This window comes from Culex pipiens, chromosome 1 (assembly GCF_016801865.2).
Source record: "Culex pipiens pallens isolate TS chromosome 1, TS_CPP_V2, whole genome shotgun sequence".
NCBI lineage: Eukaryota > Metazoa > Arthropoda > Insecta > Diptera > Culicidae > Culex > Culex pipiens.
Genome location: NC_068937.1, coordinates 126,644,048 through 126,664,442, shown reverse-complemented (window position 1 = coordinate 126,664,442; position 20,395 = coordinate 126,644,048). Strand labels below are relative to the sequence as shown.

Here is a 20,395-nt window from a genome sequence, read left to right as displayed (position 1 = left end):
ACTGTTACTACGGATTTGATCATTAATAGGCATTTAATGAGGCTTATGATAATCGAGTGTGAACTATACGTAAATAATTCCTAGTGCAAGCCTTCAAAAGGTTGCATTAGAAATCAGTGGTTTTGGAAATTACCGCTTGATTTCAATGTACGTGTTCTAGTGTCCAGATTTAATTATCAGCAATTTGTTGCAATTTTTTGTTAACTTTACCTTGCTGATTGATGCTTTGAGATATCTGGACAGTTCTGATCATTTTTATAATTTATCTGCTTTACTTTAAGGATTTATTTGAGTTGCGAATAAATGAAGTTCTTCTTGACCTACTGGATTTTCATTGTTGTTGTTTCAGATGAGGTATGGCTGAGTTTTTTTTTTTAAATACTATTACACAATATTTTTCAAATTTTTGTCAAATAACAAGCCACAGTTGAATGCAAAAAGTGTTTTGAAATGCATTTTACACTAATTCAGTTATTTTGCGAACATTAGTTTTCAAAAAATGAAAGATTTGAAAAAACAAAGATTTTAGCACAAAAAACTTCGTTAATTTTCAAAAAAATAAAAGATTTTTAAATCAACCCAAACAAAAATTATTAAAAACGTTGGGGAAAGCATTTAAAATTGTTTAAGGTTCCGATATCAATATTGCTCCATATGTCAATAAATTTTGCAGTCCCTTCCAATAGCATGCCTTGATCTTTCGTTCTATAAATTGATACCTCCCGCTCTCGACGGTCCCTTCAATATCGACACCGGAGAGTCAACCGTCAGTCATTTCTGGACAAAGGTAGTTATCATAGTAATTAGAACGTTATGATATAAAACACTGTTCACAACTAAAATTAAATACTAGTATGATGAAGTTCCCGGTGGCACTAGGTCTGTTTGTCGCAGTCGTGACAGCTGATATAAAGGTTTTTTTTTAAATGATTGTTTACAATTTTGACTTGATGACTAAATAACACATTATTTTGCGACAGCTAACTCCAGATGAGCGCAACTGCCAGATGCGTCAGCGTGCCTCGGACAAGGACGTCGAGATGTTTCATACGATGCAGCGACCGGTTGAGAGAACGACCAAGTGCTACTACGACTGCATGATGCAAGTGATGGGTTATTCCAACGGAAAGCGGTTCATTCGGGACAGGTTCGAGGATTTCTATTTGAGTGCGGCCAAAAACGACGACCAACGGAGAACGATTCGGCATTTGGCGGACAAGTGCGACGGAACGGAACATGACGACGCGTGTGAGCTGGCGGCCGATATTGTGGCGTGTATTAGGCGTTGATTTCTTCTTTTTAAGGTAGATGGTGTTCTTCACTTTTGGGGCGATGACTGTCCAATGATGGTTCTGAATTCAGGGTTCAGATATAGTAAATTGAAATGAAAAAATAAACACTATATGTAAAATTCTTCTACAAACAACACAAAGAAAACCATTTTTTGATTGAAACATTCTGAATCAAGATTTGAATGTTTATCTAAAACAAACATGGCCGCCAAATGGCCGATTGGTAATGATGCCTTCCAGAGCCTTAATACGCTTAATACAGACTGGACTCGACTTTCTGAAGCCACATGAAGAATGCATTTTCTCAATGTTTCATTGCTGTCATATTGGCATCCATCTGGATTACAAAATTGCAGGTCATCGTGAAAAAGTAAGCGAGAATTTAGAGCGAAGTCCATGTTAGTGGGAATTGCGCAATATCCTATAAGATTTTTTGAGAGAACTTCGGGTAGTCGAGTCATTCATCTTAAGCGGCACAACACTCGAAAAAAGCCGTTCTATGAACAGGCATTTTTTCTGTTTGTGTGTGTAAGGAATCGCCTTAAGGACCATTTTTTGATTAATACATTCTGAATCAAGATTTGAATGTTTTTTTTTTCTAAAACAAACATGGCCGCCAAATGGCGATCGAGAATGATGCCTTCCAGAGCCTTAGGTAAGGGGTATTCATACACAATCGAAAAAAAATGTAGATATTGACTCAAATACCATCATGTTACATATCGTTGGATAGGCATTCGAAAGATCTTTCCAACGAGTTCAAAACATTGCAGATCAGGCAACCCTATCGCAAGTAATGTCCTCTGAAATGTATGTAAACTATGCCCGGATGAGTCTAAAGTTTCGGAAATCTAGCAACCATGTCTCAAGTTATAAGCATTTTACAAAGATTAATAATTCATATGGAAATAGTTTCCGGATATTTTTATTTACGTGATTTTCAATAAGTAATACCGATTGTCCACGCTCCATACTGAAAAGATTTGTTTTGTATGTAAATTGTCCACGAGGTGTCTGAGATAAAAAAAAAACAAACAAAGCATCTACGTGGTTTATGGATGGTCCCAATCTGTCATGTTTTGAATCACCTTTTTTGATCATTAGATTAGGGCTTGAATGTTTGTAATTTTAGTAAGACACAATTAAGTTGTTCTGATTTTGTTGATAAGTGCTCTATTATTTCTGTTTATAATTGATCATCACTATAATGTATACGCTATTCTGAGAAACTTTAGTCTCAGTTCAGTTCAACTTTCAACAACATGAAAATAATATTGGCCTTTTGTTTGTTCACAGCTGTAGCTGCATTAGAGGTTCAAGCAAATAATTATACATTACAAACGTAAAAATTAACACTTTTTTCTGGTAGCTTTCTCCAGAGGAAAAGGAGTGCCAAAAGCAGGTGGATGCCTCCGAGGAGGATGTCGAAATGTTCAGGTCACTGCAACAGCCAGAGGAGCACACCACCAAGTGTTACTACGACTGCATGTTGCAAAGGATTAACTATTCCGACGGAAAGCGGTTCAACCGGGAGGGATTCGTGCACACGATGACGCAGGTGGCCAAAAACGAGCAGCAACGCAAGGCCATACAGCACTTGGCGGAGCAGTGCGACGGAACGGAGAACGACGACCCGTGCGAGCTGGCGGCCGACATTGTGGCGTGCCTTTTTCGGTGAATTTGTATGGAACTAAAATTTTGTTTTTAAAATCACTGAAAATTAATACAATTACATAATGATTTGTCTTATCCTTATTTTCATAGCTGACGTTTCAGACAACAGCAAATTTAAACGTTTTAATTAAATTGATGAACATTTTTAACTCCTGAAAATCCACAAATTCAAAACACTTTTTTTCTTATTGATATAGACATATAAAGTCCAAAGTAAGTACGATATTTTTCAAAGTTGAATGTTTTTTTTGTTTTTTTTTCTTTTTTACACAAATCAAAATCAAATTATTCGCTCTACAGCATTGCCTTGGCGTTCTCGATTGAGAGATTTCTACTCGAAACTAGGTGTTCGAAAGCTTGATTGTTGAGGCAATTGCAAACCTCTTTTTACACCTTAGCTTCTATCCAGCACGGGATTCGAACTGACGACCTTTTTCGTCCCGAAAAATACCACCTGGGATACCTTCTGGGATCAAACCCAAGCCGACTGGGTGAGAGGCAACCACGCGACACCACGGGTCCTGGCTGTTAGTTTTTCTATGTTTCTTTAAACAATTTGAAAATCAAAAAAAAAATTGACCGATTGATTATTGATAATTGATTCTGCAAAAAAAGTAAAATTATTACCGATTTATCTTTATTTAAACATATATTTAAAAGGATATCGAAAAAAAATTATGGTAATTTTGATAACGTACAAAAGTAAATAGGTTTTTTGTCGAAGGATGACCTGTCCACAAATATTTTTAAAAATAAAATGTCACATTCACCACCGTTTTTAAAACCTTTATCAAACACTAAAATATTCACTTTTTCAAAAAAAAAAAAACAATAATTTTCACTGATTTGATTTCCATTAGCTTTTTCTTTTCTTCCTCCTTTCTAGACGAGGGGGTAACCCCTCGAATTTCCGATCGCTAGTCGTACCTGTCCTCCATCCGGCACTTGTTTTCCCGCACCTTGCAGTGCGTTTTGAAGTCCTCGAACAGTTTGATGCACTTGCGCTCCTGCTGGCACACGGAAAGCGCGTGGTTACACGTGGGCAGCGCGTCCACCGGGTACGGGTCTTTTTCTGAAAGTGAAGGGGGAGATGGAGTGGAAAAATATGTTTAGTATTGTTTTTTTGTAGTTAAATTTTTGATAAGTTTTCAAAGTATTGTTGCTTTTTTAAATTGAAATGTTCCAAAATTCAACCCTGCACCACCCAACTGATGCAGTGTTTTCGTTCAAATATCTGCCAAAAAAGACCGAACCAAAAACAGAAGAAAAAATATATCTTAAGCACAGGGCACCACCACCGGAGCACTCCGATCACCCCAAATCCAATTGATATTAAAGATGTTTAGCACTTTATAGCACCGTCGTCCTAGTCTCAGTCGTCCTTCTCGGCGCTGGCCATCTCCGGACAGGGAAAACCATATCGATTCTTGGCACGAGCCGAGGATCTAGTCCCAAGAGAGAGGTCAGGACCAAATCTGAGGTCGTGCAAAGGGGAAGCGAGGGTTGGTGGCACATCCGAATTTCCATATTGTTCGAATTTCGGGCAATATTTTAGCAAGAACTTTGACTCAGCTGGCACTAGCGATGGTGCCGTCGGTTGAGCTTCTTTGTTTGTGCTTCTTAGGGTGGGAAAACGAAGCAAGGATTTCGTTTTTTTGGTAAAATTTCTTTATTTTTTAAATTTATTTTCAACATTTTTTGGACGGATTAATCTGAGTTATAAGAATTATGTGAGCAATTCTCTCTAATTTCGTCTTTTAAAAAAAACAGCATGCTTATGGTTGGATGTGGAGCTTATCTGAGCTTCATATTATTAATGATGATGATTGATTATTAAACACGGTGTATTTTTCCGAGAACATTAAGATAAAAATTCGGCAAGACTGATATTTGACACCATGAAAGAAGTGCTTTTTTCCGATATTTTGCGTGGTCCAGCGAAATATTTCGTCGGGGGATCTAGGGTATTTTAACCATTAGTGGACCCCCTAGTAGAGCCGAAGCACATTTTTCACAAATTTTCAATATTTTAAGCACTTTTTCATAACCCTTTATACAAAACAATGTAATCTAAAGTCTTTTGAACAATTTTGACTATTTGTTTCATCAGTTATTAGTTTTTGAGCAGATAAAAAGCCATTTGAAAAAAAAGTTTTTTTGCCTTGTTATGGACCCCCTTTTCCTATAGTGGACCCGGGTCCATAATCCGATTGTGGACCCGGGTCCACTATAGGCAAACTGTTATTTTGATACCAAATTTAACCGATATTTGATGTTTTGATGCATGGTGTAGGTCTAATGATAAATTTAATGGATAAAAGATGGATTTTGATCACTTTTCATCATAAAAAAAATATGTTTTGTTAACAAATTTGGCTTTAAACAACAAAAAACCTAACAGACATTTAAACACATTTAATTCCGAAAAAGATCAGAGAAAACATTTCAAAAACCACTATAAACATAAAAATAATTTAAAAAAAAGTAATATTGATGCAATTTTTTTCCATATAAATTACATAAATGGTTGACAAACTAAATAATAGATTTGTTTACAACTGCGGATAAAACCACGCATGTTTATTTAAAAAAATGTTTTGTTATTGATTTATTATTATAAAATATCATTTCAAACTGCAATTATGATGCTTCAGTTAAGTGCAATTAACTATAGTTTTGATTAATTATAAATTCTAACAGCTTCAGCATTTTTGGTACTTTTAACATGAAAACAGCTATATTTATACTCATAATTGAAAAAATATGCTTTTAGGTTGAAAACAACAAGCATTTATTGCATGTTTTAGAAAAAACTTTTGCTTGAATACACAGTTTTCTCCATTTTTGAAGGTTAAATTAACAGGGGTCAACTTTTGGAAAAGTTTGGATTTCGTTGTCCTATATTGGACCCCCTTTATTTTTGCTCGAAAATGGCAGTTCTTCGCTTTATTTTAGTAAAGATCCTCAAACTTACATTATTTCGACTTGCTGAAGTTAAATAATCAGTCGAAAAATGATTGGATGGTTAATTCAATCATAAAATATAAATGCAGTTTTGTTGTGAAAATGCTAGTGGCCATGGCTGATTTCAGATGTCGAACTCAAAACACTTATTTTGGTGAAAAGGACAATTCAATGTCAGTCAACATTGTTTTAAATGATGCTGAACATGCCAAATAAATGATTTGTAGACAACAACACGCTTGAAATTGTGATTTTATTGAATTTTTCATCAAAAACCCTTCAGAGGGTCCACTATAGGAAAGGGGTCCACTAATGGATAACGTACCCTAGAGCAACTTATTTTTTGAAAAAAAAAATTTCGATTTTATAGGATTTTTCTTCAGAAAAGTCGATAGAAATCGATGGGTTCATGATCATATCCATCAAATTTCTTATGAATGTGCCTCAAGACTCTAAATTACATATTTGACCTCAAATCAAAAGTTTCCAATCCAAATTTACCAGATTTCTAGCTTTCTTTGACTTTTGAGTATTTCATTTAAATGCTAATAATCCCAACATTAATTTTTCAATCCTCTGCCAACACCAAAATATTTTAAAACATTTTCGAATCAATCGCATTGTAGAGAACAGTTTTCTGAACAATTTCCATAAAAAGTATCAATTTTGATTAAATATACCTAAGGCTACCAACTCTTGCTGAGCAAAAATCCGTATACTTTTCCGATATGACACCATGGTGTAACAAAAACTGTCAATGAATTATTCAGTTTAATAAATTTGAGAATTCAAAATATAAAACTGTGTCGTTTAAACAGCTAACAAATTTCACTAAATGCTATCAGAGTGCTTATGACTTGCACGTTTAAAAGTATTCATAAAATAAACCGTGATTTGAATCAAATCATTATGTTCTTCAATTTTTTTTGTTAGACGATTGAAAGTTTACGAAATTTCAACCTTGCTTTTACGAGTAATATCATTCTTAGTGTTTTCACGAACACTTTTCCAGAGTTTTTTTTTATTGAAAAGGTCCTATAACATGTAAAACACAACAGTTTATAGGACCTTTAAAAAACTCTAGATTTGTTAATTCAAATGTTCAAATGTTTTCACAAGTTTTGAAAGCCTTTGGAAATGGATAAATATATTTAGTAAGGAATTTCTTAAAGAACAATTCTAGAGATTTTTTTTTAAAAAACTAACTTAATCCACCTATGTGGTTGGAGCCTTCCTCACAACAATGGCTGTACACAAGTTTCATCTATTTTTTAGATCCGGCTTCCAAAAAGTACATCGCTATCACTTAAGTGGCCATATCTCGAGACAGGGTTGCCAGATCTTCAATGTTTTGGGCTCGTTGGAAAGGTTTTTTGATAACCTAACCAACGATGGGTCGGATGATGGATCCGTACATAGTTTACATACATTTAAGTGAGATCCGGCTTCAAAAAAGTACATCAATATCACTTAAGTGGCCATATCTCGAGACAGGGTTGCCAGATCTTCAATGTTTTGCACTCGTTGGAAAGGTCTTTTGATAACCTAACCAACAATAGGTCGGATGGTGGATCCGGACATAGTTTACATACATTTAAGTGAGATCCGGCTTCAAAAAAGTACATCAATATCACTTAAGTGGCCATATCTCGAGACAGGGTTGCCAGATCTTCAATCTTTTGGACTCATTGGAAAGGTCTTTTGATAAGTTTGCCGAGCTCCCGTGGTGTAGTGGTACGGGTTTCGCTTTGTAAGCGGAAGGTCGATGGCTTGAAACCCATCTGGCGAGGCAAAAGGGGTAGGTGGCGGTCGAGAGGGGATATCGGCTGCTGCGGGAATTGACTTTGTCAAGTCCCAAGCCTCCCCAAAACCCATCCCATCCAATCTCTCGGACGATCTGTTGGCGACTGAGTCTGAGCGTTGAAGAACTCTGTAACAATACGCAGAGAAGAGCTTCAAATGCTACTTTCGACTCGGTCACATGCTCTCAGGCAAAATTCGAGCTGAAGATTGGGCTATATGATCAGTAACGATCTCTAGATGGGTCAAAAATAAACGAGATTTCCCCTCAATCTCGCTCATCTCCACGTCCTCGGATCGGTCCCTCGTGCTCGTGTGGCATGGCATTTGGGGGATTGGTCTGGGGAATGAGAGGGGGCAACTGCTCGAATAATTCGTCAAATACTGTCTCGCTCAAACAATAGCGCTACAGAAGACGATCGTTCGGCAGGCTGTGTATAGCAGCAAAACAGAAAACCTGAGAACAGATCATACTACAATAGATACGCAAGTGTCGCAGTGGTCCGTGTCTGTTCACAGTAAAAAAAAAAAAAGTTAACCAACAAAAGGTCGGATGGTGGATCCGTACATAGTTAACATACATTTAAGTGAGTTCCGACTTCAAAAAAGTTCATAAATATCACTTAAGTGGCCATATCTCGAGACAGGGTTGCCAAATCTTCAATGTTTTGGACTCGTTGGAAAGGTCTTTTGATAACCTAACCAACAATAGGTCGGATGGTGGATCCGGACATAGTTTACATACATTTAAGTAAGATCCGGCTTCAAAAAAGTACATCAATATCACTTAAGGGGCCATATCTCGAGACAGGGTTGCCAGATCTTCAATGTTTTGGACTCGTTGAAAAGGTCTTTTGATAACCTAACCAACGATGGGTCGGATGATGGACCCGGACATAGTTTACATACAGTTAAGCGAGATCCAAATATATGTGAAAACACATTTTTATACATAACTTTTGAACTACTTATCGAAACTTCAATCTGTATAAAACTCGATCTATGGGACCCTAAACCAAGTCGAATGGAACAAGTTCGGGTCAAATCGGTTCAGCCAGTGCTGAGAAACATGAGCTAGTTTGTTGGTCACATACATACATACACACACACATACACACACACATACACACACACACACACACACACACACACACACAGACATTTGTTCAGTTTTCGATTCTGAGTCGATATGTATACATGAAGGTGGGTCTACGATGTTTTTATACGAAGTTCATTTTTAGAGCAGGATTATAGCCTTACCTCAGTGAGGAAGGCAAAAAGGTGCTATCAACATATGAATGACAATATTTCTAAAACTTTAGAATTATTGATAATCAAGTTTGAATTGAGGAAACCCCGGAAAACTCTACTTTTTTAAATCAAACTAACAGAAAAATAAAAATTTCTAGTTAACAAAAGCTTCGACCAAATCAGAAAAGCAAAAAGCTAAGCAATCCACTTTTACGACCCCGGGTGTTTTGTGGTCTCTGTTGCAAGTTTCTGCTCATTTCTAGGCGTCCGAAGGTTTTGTGTGGTGAGTCACCCAAAACCTCTTTTACGCAAATCAAAAAAGCAATTCAATGATTAAAAAGTTGTTAAAATTCCGTACATATCCGTACTATGCGTAAAATTCCCTACAAAAATTCCGGCCTGCTAAAAATCCGCGAAGAGGTTCGAAAATCCGTATGGTAAGAAAAATCCGTATGGTAAGGAAAAAGTCACTTTTTATTTTATGAAATTGGGTATATCTCTGCTTATATTTAACCCCCTGGGGGAGCGGCCGTGGCTGACTGGTTACGGTGTTCGCTTTGTAAGCGAATGGTCCTGGGTTCGATTCCCATCTGCTCCCAACGAGAAAGTATAGGAAATATAAATCTTGAAACTCTGAACATGTACGAAAAATCAAAGTCGCTCGAGTCGGGGTTCGATCCCCCGTCCTTTGGATTGGTAAGCAAAAATGCTAACCACTAGGCCATCGCGACTTGGTGAGCTATGACTGGAATTAGGAATACTGTTACCACCATCAACTATATACGCGCTGGGTCCTTGCCCATTTGACAGGGGTTCGGAAGTTCTAAATAACGTTTGAATCCGATTGGTCCAAACGTTCTTCAGGGCGGGGCTTGTCGACAAAGCTGAAGTACCTCGCGCTCGGCTAGCCAGCGTAGAAATGGGTCACCGAAGCTCGGCAGAGCTAACACCTTCCAAATGCCTATGCGAGTTATTTGTATAAAGCGACCGCGTGGTCCCGTTTGGTTGGTTGCACACACACACACACACACACATCTCTGCTTATATTTAACCCCCCGACGAAATAATTTGCCGGGCCCCGCAAAATGTCGGTAAAGAGCCCTTCTTTCATGATGCCAAATATCAGACCTGCAAATTGTTTTTCTTAAGTTTGTTCTAGGAAACACACCTTGCTAAATACACAACCCAAAATTGTTGAAGTTGATGTCAGTAAACGTGCCAGTTTTGTCAAGATATAATAGATTTGAGTTGCCTGAACATGCCCCAATTGGTAGAAATAACTTTTAGTGAATTTTCAGCCAATATATAAAATTGTAAATTTGGGTATTATTCTATGGAAATGGTACCGTAAAGCAGGGTGACACTGATAGGATTTCAACATATTTTTTAAATTTTTATTCGAACGTTACTACTAGTCTCACACAATGTCCAAAATGGGTTTGCAAAAAAGTTGTTGTTTTTAAAGTTCTTTAAAAGACAATTTCGTTGAAAATTGTTATTTTGGAAACTGGGGTGACTTTGATAGTCACTATGTTTCTTACAAATTAGAGCCTTAAAGTTTGAGTACCGTCGGTACCGAGTACGAGTACCGTCTTAATAATAAAAACAATTTAAATAAAATCGAAAATCTTTAAACGTAGATTTGTTCTTAGATTGTTTACTAACATTTTCCCAAAATATGGTGGATTTTGATGAACACTACCTTAAATGCCAATAGTTTGAAAATTGACGCAATCTCACCCATTTGAGGGGGTGACATTGAGTCAAATGAAACTAAAATGATGCTCAAATACAACGATATGGTAAAAACAAGTCATCCAACAGTATTTCTTGTTCGAGGGAATCGTATTGACATGCTACAATGTTTGAAGTGGTGATTTTCAAACATTTGGGTAGTTTTCGAGCAATTCTAACAAAAATATTAGAAAAATGATTTTTTAGAGGTCAATTTTGGCCAAAACGTACCCTAACTTTAGACAGCTGCCAAAATAACAGGATTTGTTCTAGGAACGAGAGTTTTTCAGCGAAGTCATCTTAAGATGTCCTCTACACAACCCTTATAACAGAATTCAGTTTCATTGAGAAGAACCTGAGAAATGGTAAAATACGTAAAAAATAAGTTTGACCCAATCTCACCCCCAGACCCAATGTCACCCCCACTTACGGTATACAATTTATCACGTCAAATTGACCATTGATAAGGTTTATTTGATTGTTTCATTTGAAAAATAACACTGAAATGTTTGTTCACTAAATTATATTTTTTTTATAAAATGTTTATCAATTTTAGGGTCAGTCAATAAAAAATTTGTAAAACATTAAAAATGTATTTAAAAAAAATATAAAAATATGAAATTTTATATTTTAAATTGTAGAACAACATAAAAACCAAAATGTACTTTAAAACTTGTTTTACTGAAACTGACTACAAATCTGAAAAAAAAAATTCTGTTTCGATTATAATTGAAACTTTTACCTTAATACGAATTTTTAATGTTCTATGTGTAAAATTGTTCAAAGAATCCGGTGATAAAGCAAATATTTAACCAGTTCCTGATAAAAAATATATATTTGTACAAATGTGTCATTAATCACCATAATAATCACCTTAGCTCGTTTTGTTTAAAATGATTAACACAGTAGGAATAGTTTAATTTTGAATGTATGAAAGTGTGGTTGGTTTAATTTTTACTTAATTTTGAGTTAATTTCACATGAGGGTAATTCTCTACCAACTCACACGAAATCGGGAAAAGTTGCCCCGACCCCTCTTCGATTTGCGTGAAACTTTGTCCTAAGGGGTAACTTTTGTCCCTGATCACGAATCCGAGGTCCGTTTTTTGATATCTGGTGACGGAGGGGCGGTACGACCCTTTCCATTTTTGAACATGCAAAAAAGAGGTGTTTTTCAATAATTTGCAGCCTGAAACGGTGATGAGATAGAAATTTGGTGTCAAAGAGACTTTTATGGAAAATTAGACGCCCGATTTGATGGCGTACTCAGAATTCCGAAAAAAACGTATTTTTCATCGAAAAAAATACTAAAAATGTTTTAAAAATTCTCCCATTTTCCGTTACTCGACTGTAAAACATTTTGGAACATGTCATTTTATGAGAAATTTAATGTACTTTTCGAATCTACATTGACCCAGAAGGGTCATTTTTTCATTTAGAACAAAATTTTTCATTTTAAAATTTCATGTTTTTTCTAACTTTGCAGGGTTATTTTTTAGAGTGTAACAATGTTCTACAAAGTTGTAAAGCAGACAATTACAAAAAAAATAATATATAGACTAGAGTGTAACAAAAATGACTTTTTGGTGGGCATTCAGGGGTTTGTTCAGGTGGGCATACTGAGCCTAAATCCCAATTATGAGCTTGATTGGACGTAACAGGAGCTGGCGCTCCGCCCTTCAATTTTAAATGGGATTTAACCAGTAAAAAAAGAATTTTTCAAAAATGTCACTTTTTGAGGCATATTGGCCACCAGTGCGTTTACCAAAAACATCACTGCCTAAATTCCAAATAAAAGCTTGATTAGACGTAACAGGAGCTGGCGCTCCGCCCTTCAATTTTAAATGGGATTTAACCCGTAAAAAAAGATTTTTTCAAAAATGTCACTTTTTGAGGCATTTTAGCCACGTTTACCAAAAACATCACTGGCGTATAGGCCAGATCCTTGCGCATCTTTTGGTATATATAACATTAAAGTTTGGAGCATCCTGGAGCTCGGTTCAGACCTTCAAAGTTTGGCATTTTTTCGAAAAATCGGCCCCGGCAAAAAAGATATGCGTCTCACCTCGCGACGCCCGAAACGCCATTTGATTTTGCTGGGTCCGATTTTTCGAAAATATGCCAAACTTTGAAGGTCTGTACCGAGCTCCAGGATGCTCCAAACTTCAGTGTTATATATACCAAAAGATGCGCAAGGATCTGGCCTATACGCCAGTGATGTTTTTGGTAAACGTGGCCAAAATGCCTCAAAAAGTGACATTTTTGAAAAAATCTTTTTTACGGGTTAGATCCCATTCAAAATTGAAGGGCGGAGCGCCAGCTCCTGTTACGTCCAATCAAGCTTTTATTTGGAATTAAGGCTCAGTATGCCCACCGGAACAAACCCCTGAATGCCCGCCAAAAAGTCATTTTTGTTACATCCTAATATAGACATAAGGGGATTGCTTATAAACATCACGAGTTATCGCGATTTTACGAAAAAAAGTTTTGCATGTATGAAAGTGTGGTTGGTTTAATTTTTACTTTATCTTGAGTAAATTTCACCTGAATTAAATTTAAAAATGTTTAAAGCCACAAAAACTGATGAAAGTTTCAACAGTTTTTGATCTAAATTAAAAAAAAAGTGGCACAATATCTGATGTAATATTATACCCAGAAAAAATGTACTGTGATTAGTCAATGAGAAGTTAGCTACATAAATTGCCAAAAAATACTCATATTGCAAAACCAACCGTGCAACGGTGGTGCCATGCGATTTTTCCTACAAATTTGATCACTCGTTTGTATGCATGCCGAAAAAAAAGTACGCAAAGAGGAGAAAAACCTTATGAAATTTTATTGGAGTATCTTCCACGACTCGTCGTCGGGTGTTTTCGCTTCCGAAAAAAAAGGAAAAAAATATCGACAGCCGGGTCAAAAGATCATGATTTTGCTAACCAAATTGCCCCCACTTCTGCCTTCTTCCTCGTCAAAGAAGAAGAAACCAAGGAATGGTTAGTTTGGCCCCGCCACAGCCTCTCCGCATGAGATGTTTAGACGGTTTAGAATGTTTGCTTATTTGCAAAAATGAAAATTTAATGCAAATATGGTGTTCCTTCTCGGGCAAAAAAACCCAGCCTCGCCAACTAATGCAGATTTTGTGGAACCCAAAGGGAATTTGTTGGGGATTAAATCACCTAACAGGACTGTTTAGAGAACATATCAGCTGTCTTCAGCTAAATCCAACCGTAACAAGCACTTCTCACCACACAGCGTGGTGCATTTCGGAGAAGAAATGGAGACCTCCAACTCCAACTTTTCGCAGGGATCAAGTGAAGACAAACTTTGAACCCAATTGGCCACCAATGAGTGGGGGGGGGGGGGGGGCTAACCCTTGGCGATATTAGTTGCAATAACAACTTGTTTCCGGTAATCAAAATAGATGAAAAGAAATTAAAAAATAACTACAACAAAATATACTATCAAAATAGAGAAATAATGAAAACATATGAATTATAAATAGGTGTGAGAAAATTTCTAAAATGAATATGAACGTATTAGATGGTAACAATCAATAAAATATACACTCAACCCCCGGTGGTTGGTCACTTTTTCGTTTGACACTTTTTTAGTTTGTACACCGTTGGTTGGTCAAAGTCAAACTAAAAAGTGACGAACTGTCACTTTTTACACGGCGCTCACGCACACTATCAAAACAAACGTTAAGAAGTGTGTGTGAACTCCATGTAAAAGGAGTGTCAAACTAAAAAGTGAAGTAAAAAGTTTGTTTGAAAACAGTTGGTGTCAAACCATCGGGGTTTGAGTGTAATTTGTTTCAAAAAAGTAAGCAACAAAAACTGATTTGGCAAGTCAAGGGTTACCGATCGCATATGGTAAGCATCAAAAGCATCACCAGACAGAACGTCTGGCAGACGACTCTGTGGGAGGAAGGGCCTCATCAGCATGCTTGGCCTGACGTCTTCTGCTGGAGGCTTTGAACATTTTCCTCTTGGCTGCCATCGTCAGCCAGTTGGCCTCCAACAAACGCTTCATATTTGGGGAAGGTTCATGGCCACATGTGGTGGGCTTCTGGCAGCCCTCTGTCTATCTTTTAGCCAAAAACAACGAGGCTTTAATAAACAAATTTGGATTTTCCCCCTCGTACACCCTGACATGGAAGAATGTCGGTCGATTGTTATGGTTAAAGTAAAGTTTAAGGGGTTACACTTTCAAGTCTTTGTTTTAGAATTTAAATTTCAATATTCTGTCAAAATAATTCAAATCATGCAATTTTTTCAATTATTTTATTTAAAAATATTGAGCTAACAAAATGGGAACAGTTAGCCCAAGCTTTACTAAAACTACCCCCTTAAAGTGAAATTGTTATGCTAAGCCCAACGTTTAGCAGCGCAGTTTCCTGGAAAAACAAAATTGGATTCCAGTCACGCCACGGCAGTGGGCAACCAGCGGCTCCGTAGTATTGCACTTTTCACACCCTTAGGACTCGTGAATTGACATCAAGCGCATTTTGTTCAGTCTCAATTAAATAAAGATTAATAATAAATAATTTAAAGTAATTCCAGTTCGGAAAAGGTGACAGCTTCTCGCGAAAGAAATAACTTCAAATTGACAGACACTATAAAAACTGCCCCACAATGGAAGTGAGTGCAAATGAAATTTCCATTATTCAATAAAAGCATCACTTCGATCGGACGATGAGTCAATAATGACAGCTATTGGCCCCCTCCGCGAGTGCAATTCTGAACAGACTTCATCTTCCATCCTCCACCTTTCCCAACAAACTGGACAATGCCACGCAAAGTGGTCCATTCCGTTCTGACCAAGAACATCTTCTTGCTCAGTGGGTCAGTTGGATGTGGAGAAAAGGAAAGAAAAAAAAACAGAAGAAATAACACAAACTTAAGGAAGGACGATTTCTGCTCGAGCGATTCACACTTGGCTTCATTCAGAGGAATAGAGTAACGGTGGGTTTGAAATCAAATTTCTTAAATATTTTTTTTGTTTGATGTGACAGTTCTTTTTAAAGAAAATAAGATCGTTTCCAATCTTATTTTTTTTCCGAGTAAAATTAGATAAATAAAATTACGGGAATTGATCTACTTCGAGAAAATATATTCAATATTACTTTAAAAATATGGGTTTGATTTAATTTAAGCATGTTAAAAATGACATGAAAATGAATGAAATGAAAAAATAAAGATGTCATACTAATAATTTTGTTTTAATTTTGAATCAGACATGTAACCAAATAATTTTTTTTTGGTAGATGTTTCCAGAATCAGCAGAATGTTTAATGTCATCTTGAATAAGGGTCATTCCATCTGAAGCGGAACAGCATTTGAAAATTACCATCTCCGATTCTGCTCAAATTTGGCAGAGCTGTTGAGACTATCAAAACATGCCAAAATCCCGAATTTCATCCAAATCGGACCACCCCCTCCACTTTTGTACCCTCCCAAAAAATCATCTTTTTGGCGATTTTTGAGCGAAACCCCTATCTTCAAACGACGATAGCTCAGGAACCACAAATCATAGAGGGTCGGTCATAGACTCAATTTTGAAGGAAATTGGACGTAGAATCCATTTCCGTGATCAAAATTCGGATTAAAATATTTTTTCTACCTGTATTGCGCAATTGAAAACTTTAATTGGCCGTATCTCAAAAGAGCCCTATTTATTTTTTAAATTTGACCTCACCATCGTATTCCCCGTCCAATTTTACATAAGAATCACTTAACGACAGAAAGGAATATGTTTCGTTCCAGAGATATCGAATTTTAATGTTTTGAGTATTTGAAATTACCTAAATTAACTACACTCGCCGCACATGCTAGAAGCATTCAGTCGTGCTGATCAATAATTACTACCTGGTGTTCTGTAAGATGAATTATTTTTATAATTTTATACGATTTTGTGATAATCAATACGTTGAACAATCTATTTTTTGTTTAAGGAATATTTATTGAAAATTTGAACTTTTAATATTTATTTGCAAATGCTACAACGTTTCTACAACACAATTTAAAAAAATAACATTTTTCTATTGTTTTCATATTTTTCCTAATTCCTCATTTCTTTCCACTTTATCAAATTATTTCTTTTATTTAAAGCAAGAACAAATGTAGAGCTGGATGTAATAGTTGAAATAATTCTCATGGGTTCTGGAGCTTTTGCCATATGCGGTAACAAAATAGTGCCATTCAGCAATAAATCCCAAAATCGGCCTTACGCTTTGAAAGATTGAGCATGATCATATTAAACCGATTTTTATATTGTGAGCCAGTTTCATCTGAATAATTGATTTTTTTTTCAATTCTGGTACATTTAATTTCAAAAAACAAAACCATATACTTCTGATACATGTGGACAGCAGCTGTATCGTCTTCCAAGATTTCGAAATGATTGACAAAAAAAAAGATAATTGTTCGGACGGTGTTGAAATCAACACCACTTTATTTGATCTTAGTCAGATAATAAATCCAATTAATCTTTGTAATTTTCTTACATTTTTCAGTTTTATACTTTCCAGAATCCTCTTGCTTAATCATGCTTCACGAGAGTTTTATTCATGTTAATTTATAATTTTTAACACAATAATGCATCGTACACTTTTTCTTAAGTGTTACTTACAAAATCAATTTCAATTTCCTGCTAGCTCAGTCTAAGACCGATCCTCTAAGATTTGTGGTTCCTGAGCAATCGCCGTTTGAAGATAGGGGTTTCGCTCAAAAATCGCCAAAAAGTCGATTTTTTGGGAGGGTACAAAAATGGAGGGGGTGGTCCGATTTGAATGAAATTCGGGATTTTGGCATGTTTTGATAGTCTCAACAGCTCTGCCAAATCTGAGCAGAATCGGAGATGGTAATTTTCAAATTTGCATTTTTTCTTGCACACTTCAGGTGGAATGACCCATAAATCATTAAATATAAAGATTAACAAGTAAATTCATCTAAAAAGTATAAAACAAGCGCAAAATTTACTATTTTTTACAGTGCTGTCGCGTTTTTGACATCATGAAGTGATTTTTATGTTGCCAAAACAAGAAAAGTTTCAAAAATCAAGAGATCAAAAAGCAACTTTTTTTTGTGTTTGCAAAAATTGTACATGATTAACTCTCAGATTTCGGTCATTCGATTTTTTTTGTATTTTTAATCTGACTGAAACTTTTTTGGTGCATTCGGTATGCCCAAAGAAGCCATTTTGCATCATTAGTTTGTCCATATAATTTTCCATACAAATTTGACAGCTGGCCATACAAAAATTATGTATGAAAATTAAAAAATCTGTATCTTTTGAAGGAATTTTTTAATCGATTTAATGTCTTCGGCAAAGTTGTAGGTATGGATAAGGACTACACTGGCAAAAAAATGATACACGGTAAAAAAATTTGGTGATTTTTTTTGTCACTATAACTTGATTTGCAAAAAAACACTATTTTTATTTTTTTCAATTTTTTGAAATATTTTAGAGGACATCAAATGCCAATTTTTCAGATGCAGAGAATTTTCAGGTTGTACAAAAAATCTTTGAGCGAGTTATGAATTTTTGAATCAAACTGATTTTTTTTTTCAAAAAATCGAAAAATTGGTCGCAAAAGTTTTTCAACTTAATTTTTCGATATAAAATCAAATTTGCAATCAAAAAGTATTTCTGTGAAACATTGATAAAGTGTGCCGTTTTCAAGTTAAATCCATTTGTAGGTGACTTTTTTGAAAATAGTCGAAGTTTTTCATTTTTTTAAATTAGTGCACATGTTTGCCCAATTTGAAAAAAAAAAATGAAAAGCTGACAAAATTCTCTATATTTTGCATTTTTGAACTTTGTTAATAAGATTCTTAGTTGCTGAGATATTGCCATGCAAAGGTTTAAAAACAGGAAATTTGATGTTTTCTAAGTCGCATTAAAACAACCCACTATTTTCTAATGTCGATATCTCAGCAACTAATGGTCCGATTTTCAATGTTAAAATATGAAACATTCGTGAAATGTTCCGATCTTTTGGAAAAAAATATTTTCAATTTTTTTAAACCAAGACTTACATTTTAAATGGGCAAAATATTCAATATTACGCCCTTTTGAAATGTTAGTCTTGTATCAACAAAGTTCAAAAATGCAAAATATAGAGAATTTTCTCAGCTCTTCAAAAATATTTTTTTCAAAAGTGGGCAAACATGTGCACTAATTTTAAAAAATGGAAAACTTCGACTATTTAAAAAAAAAGACACCTTAAAAATGGATTTAACTTGAAAACGGCGCACTTTATCAATATTTCACAGAAATACTTGTTTGATTGCAAATTTGATTTTATATCGAAAAATGAAGTTAAAAAATTTTTGCGACCAATTTTTCGATTTTTTCAAAAAATTAGTAGTGATTCAAAAATTTATAACTCGCTCAAAGATTTTTTACACAACCTGGAAATTTCTGAAAACTTGGCATTTGATGTCCTCTAAAACATACAAAAAAAAATAATAAAAATAGTGTTTTTTTTGCATATCAAGTTATAGTGACGAAAGGTTAAATTAGATATCACCAATTTTTTTACCGTGTATTATTTTTTCCAGTGTAGTCCATATCCATACCAACAACTTTGCCCAAGACACCAAATCGATCAAAAAATTCCTTCAAAAGATACAGATTTTTAAACTTTCATACATAGTTTTTGTATGGCCAGCTGCCAAATTTGTATGGAAAATTATATGGACAAACTAATGATGCAAAATGGCTTCTTTGGGCATACCGAAGGCACCAAAAAAGTTTCAATCGGATTAAAAAATAGAAAAAATAAAATTTTAGAAAAAAGACCGATTTCGTAGAGAATTGCTCAAATAAAATATTTGTACGTACCATTTTGTATGGACAGCTGCCAAAATTGTATGGAGATTTGTATGGCCTTGGTCATAGAGCAGGTCCTCACATAGTTTGAGCCAGATAAAAATATAAAAATTAAATTGATCGAAATCGGCCGTTTTCGTAGAGAATTGCTCAATATATTCTATTTTTGGAAGAAAGTCGTATTTTTTCAATTTCCAATATTTCTGACCACACCGTTCCGATTTCTTTCGAAAACGAGTCCTAGAGGAAAAGCTCACAGGGCCGGCAAAACACAATAGCTTTTCCGCTTTTCTTTCGTTCCCAGAAGTCTTCGGTCGAGAGGTCGCTTCTCTGTGCCGCCTCTGTCCAGCTCGGTTTGACGGTTCTTAAACCTCCAACTTTTCAACTTCCCTTTTAAGTGAGTTTATATGGTGTGTGTGTGTGTGTGTTTGTGTTAGTGTCCCCCCGTTTCTATTGTGTTGGTGGTCGATTGTCTTCCTCCTCCACGGCGCCCGGCGAGCTGCTGAGTGGACCAACTTGAAATGCTGTTATTTGCAATAAATTTCTGCATGAAGTAATTTACTATGCAATCTGTTTTTTTTCTTTCGTTTTTTTCTGTTCCGTTCTTTTGCTAGTTGAGTTTGCACAGTGTGAGTGTGAGCTTTTCCTCACAAAAGAAAAAAAAAGACAATAGATCGGAGGAAGTTTTTCCCTCGCCCACTTCTTTTCACTTCGTCACAATCGGATAAATGAAAAGTGTGTTTGTTTCCAGCTCTGAGAGAAAAAAGAAGAAAAATTTCACTAGTAGTAGTGGTAGCGGTATAAAAATAATCGTATAATGAATAGAAATTTGTTCAAGCACGATTA

General features: G+C 35.6%; 3 protein-coding genes across 13 annotated transcripts in view; 2 read left to right on the top strand and 1 right to left on the bottom strand.

Annotated features, from left to right (window-relative positions):
* Positions 1-20,395, bottom strand: part of LOC120421797 (uncharacterized) — a 418,386-nt gene that overhangs the window by 69,795 nt on the left and 328,196 nt on the right. For all 9 annotated transcript variants that reach the window (XM_052706538.1, XM_052706539.1, XM_039585069.2 and 6 more), the window contains exon 5: positions 3,894-4,038. In XM_052706538.1, the coding sequence (XP_052562498.1) occupies positions 3,894-4,038 (145 nt within the window). The remainder of the gene's footprint in view (positions 1-3,893; positions 4,039-20,395) is intronic.
* LOC120421800 (uncharacterized) lies at positions 757-1,444 on the top strand. The gene is made up of 2 exons (XM_039585078.2): positions 757-914; positions 981-1,444. The coding sequence occupies exons 1-2, from the start codon at positions 855-857 to the stop codon at positions 1,287-1,289; spliced, it is 369 nt and encodes a 122-aa protein (XP_039441012.1). The 5' UTR covers positions 757-854; the 3' UTR covers positions 1,290-1,444.
* Positions 2,503-3,592, top strand: LOC120421801 (general odorant-binding protein 19d-like). 3 transcript variants are annotated; one of them, XR_008211859.1, is made up of 4 exons: positions 2,503-2,605; positions 2,662-2,974; positions 3,057-3,179; positions 3,267-3,592. XR_008211859.1 is itself a non-coding variant. In XM_052706540.1 (2 exons), the coding sequence occupies exons 1-2, from the start codon at positions 2,555-2,557 to the stop codon at positions 2,968-2,970; spliced, it is 360 nt and encodes a 119-aa protein (XP_052562500.1). In that variant the 5' UTR covers positions 2,503-2,554; the 3' UTR covers positions 2,971-3,592. The 3 variants fall into 3 exon arrangements, 1 of the variants encoding a protein (XP_052562500.1); XR_008211858.1 differs by having other exon boundaries at positions 2,662-3,179; XM_052706540.1 differs by having other exon boundaries at positions 2,662-3,592.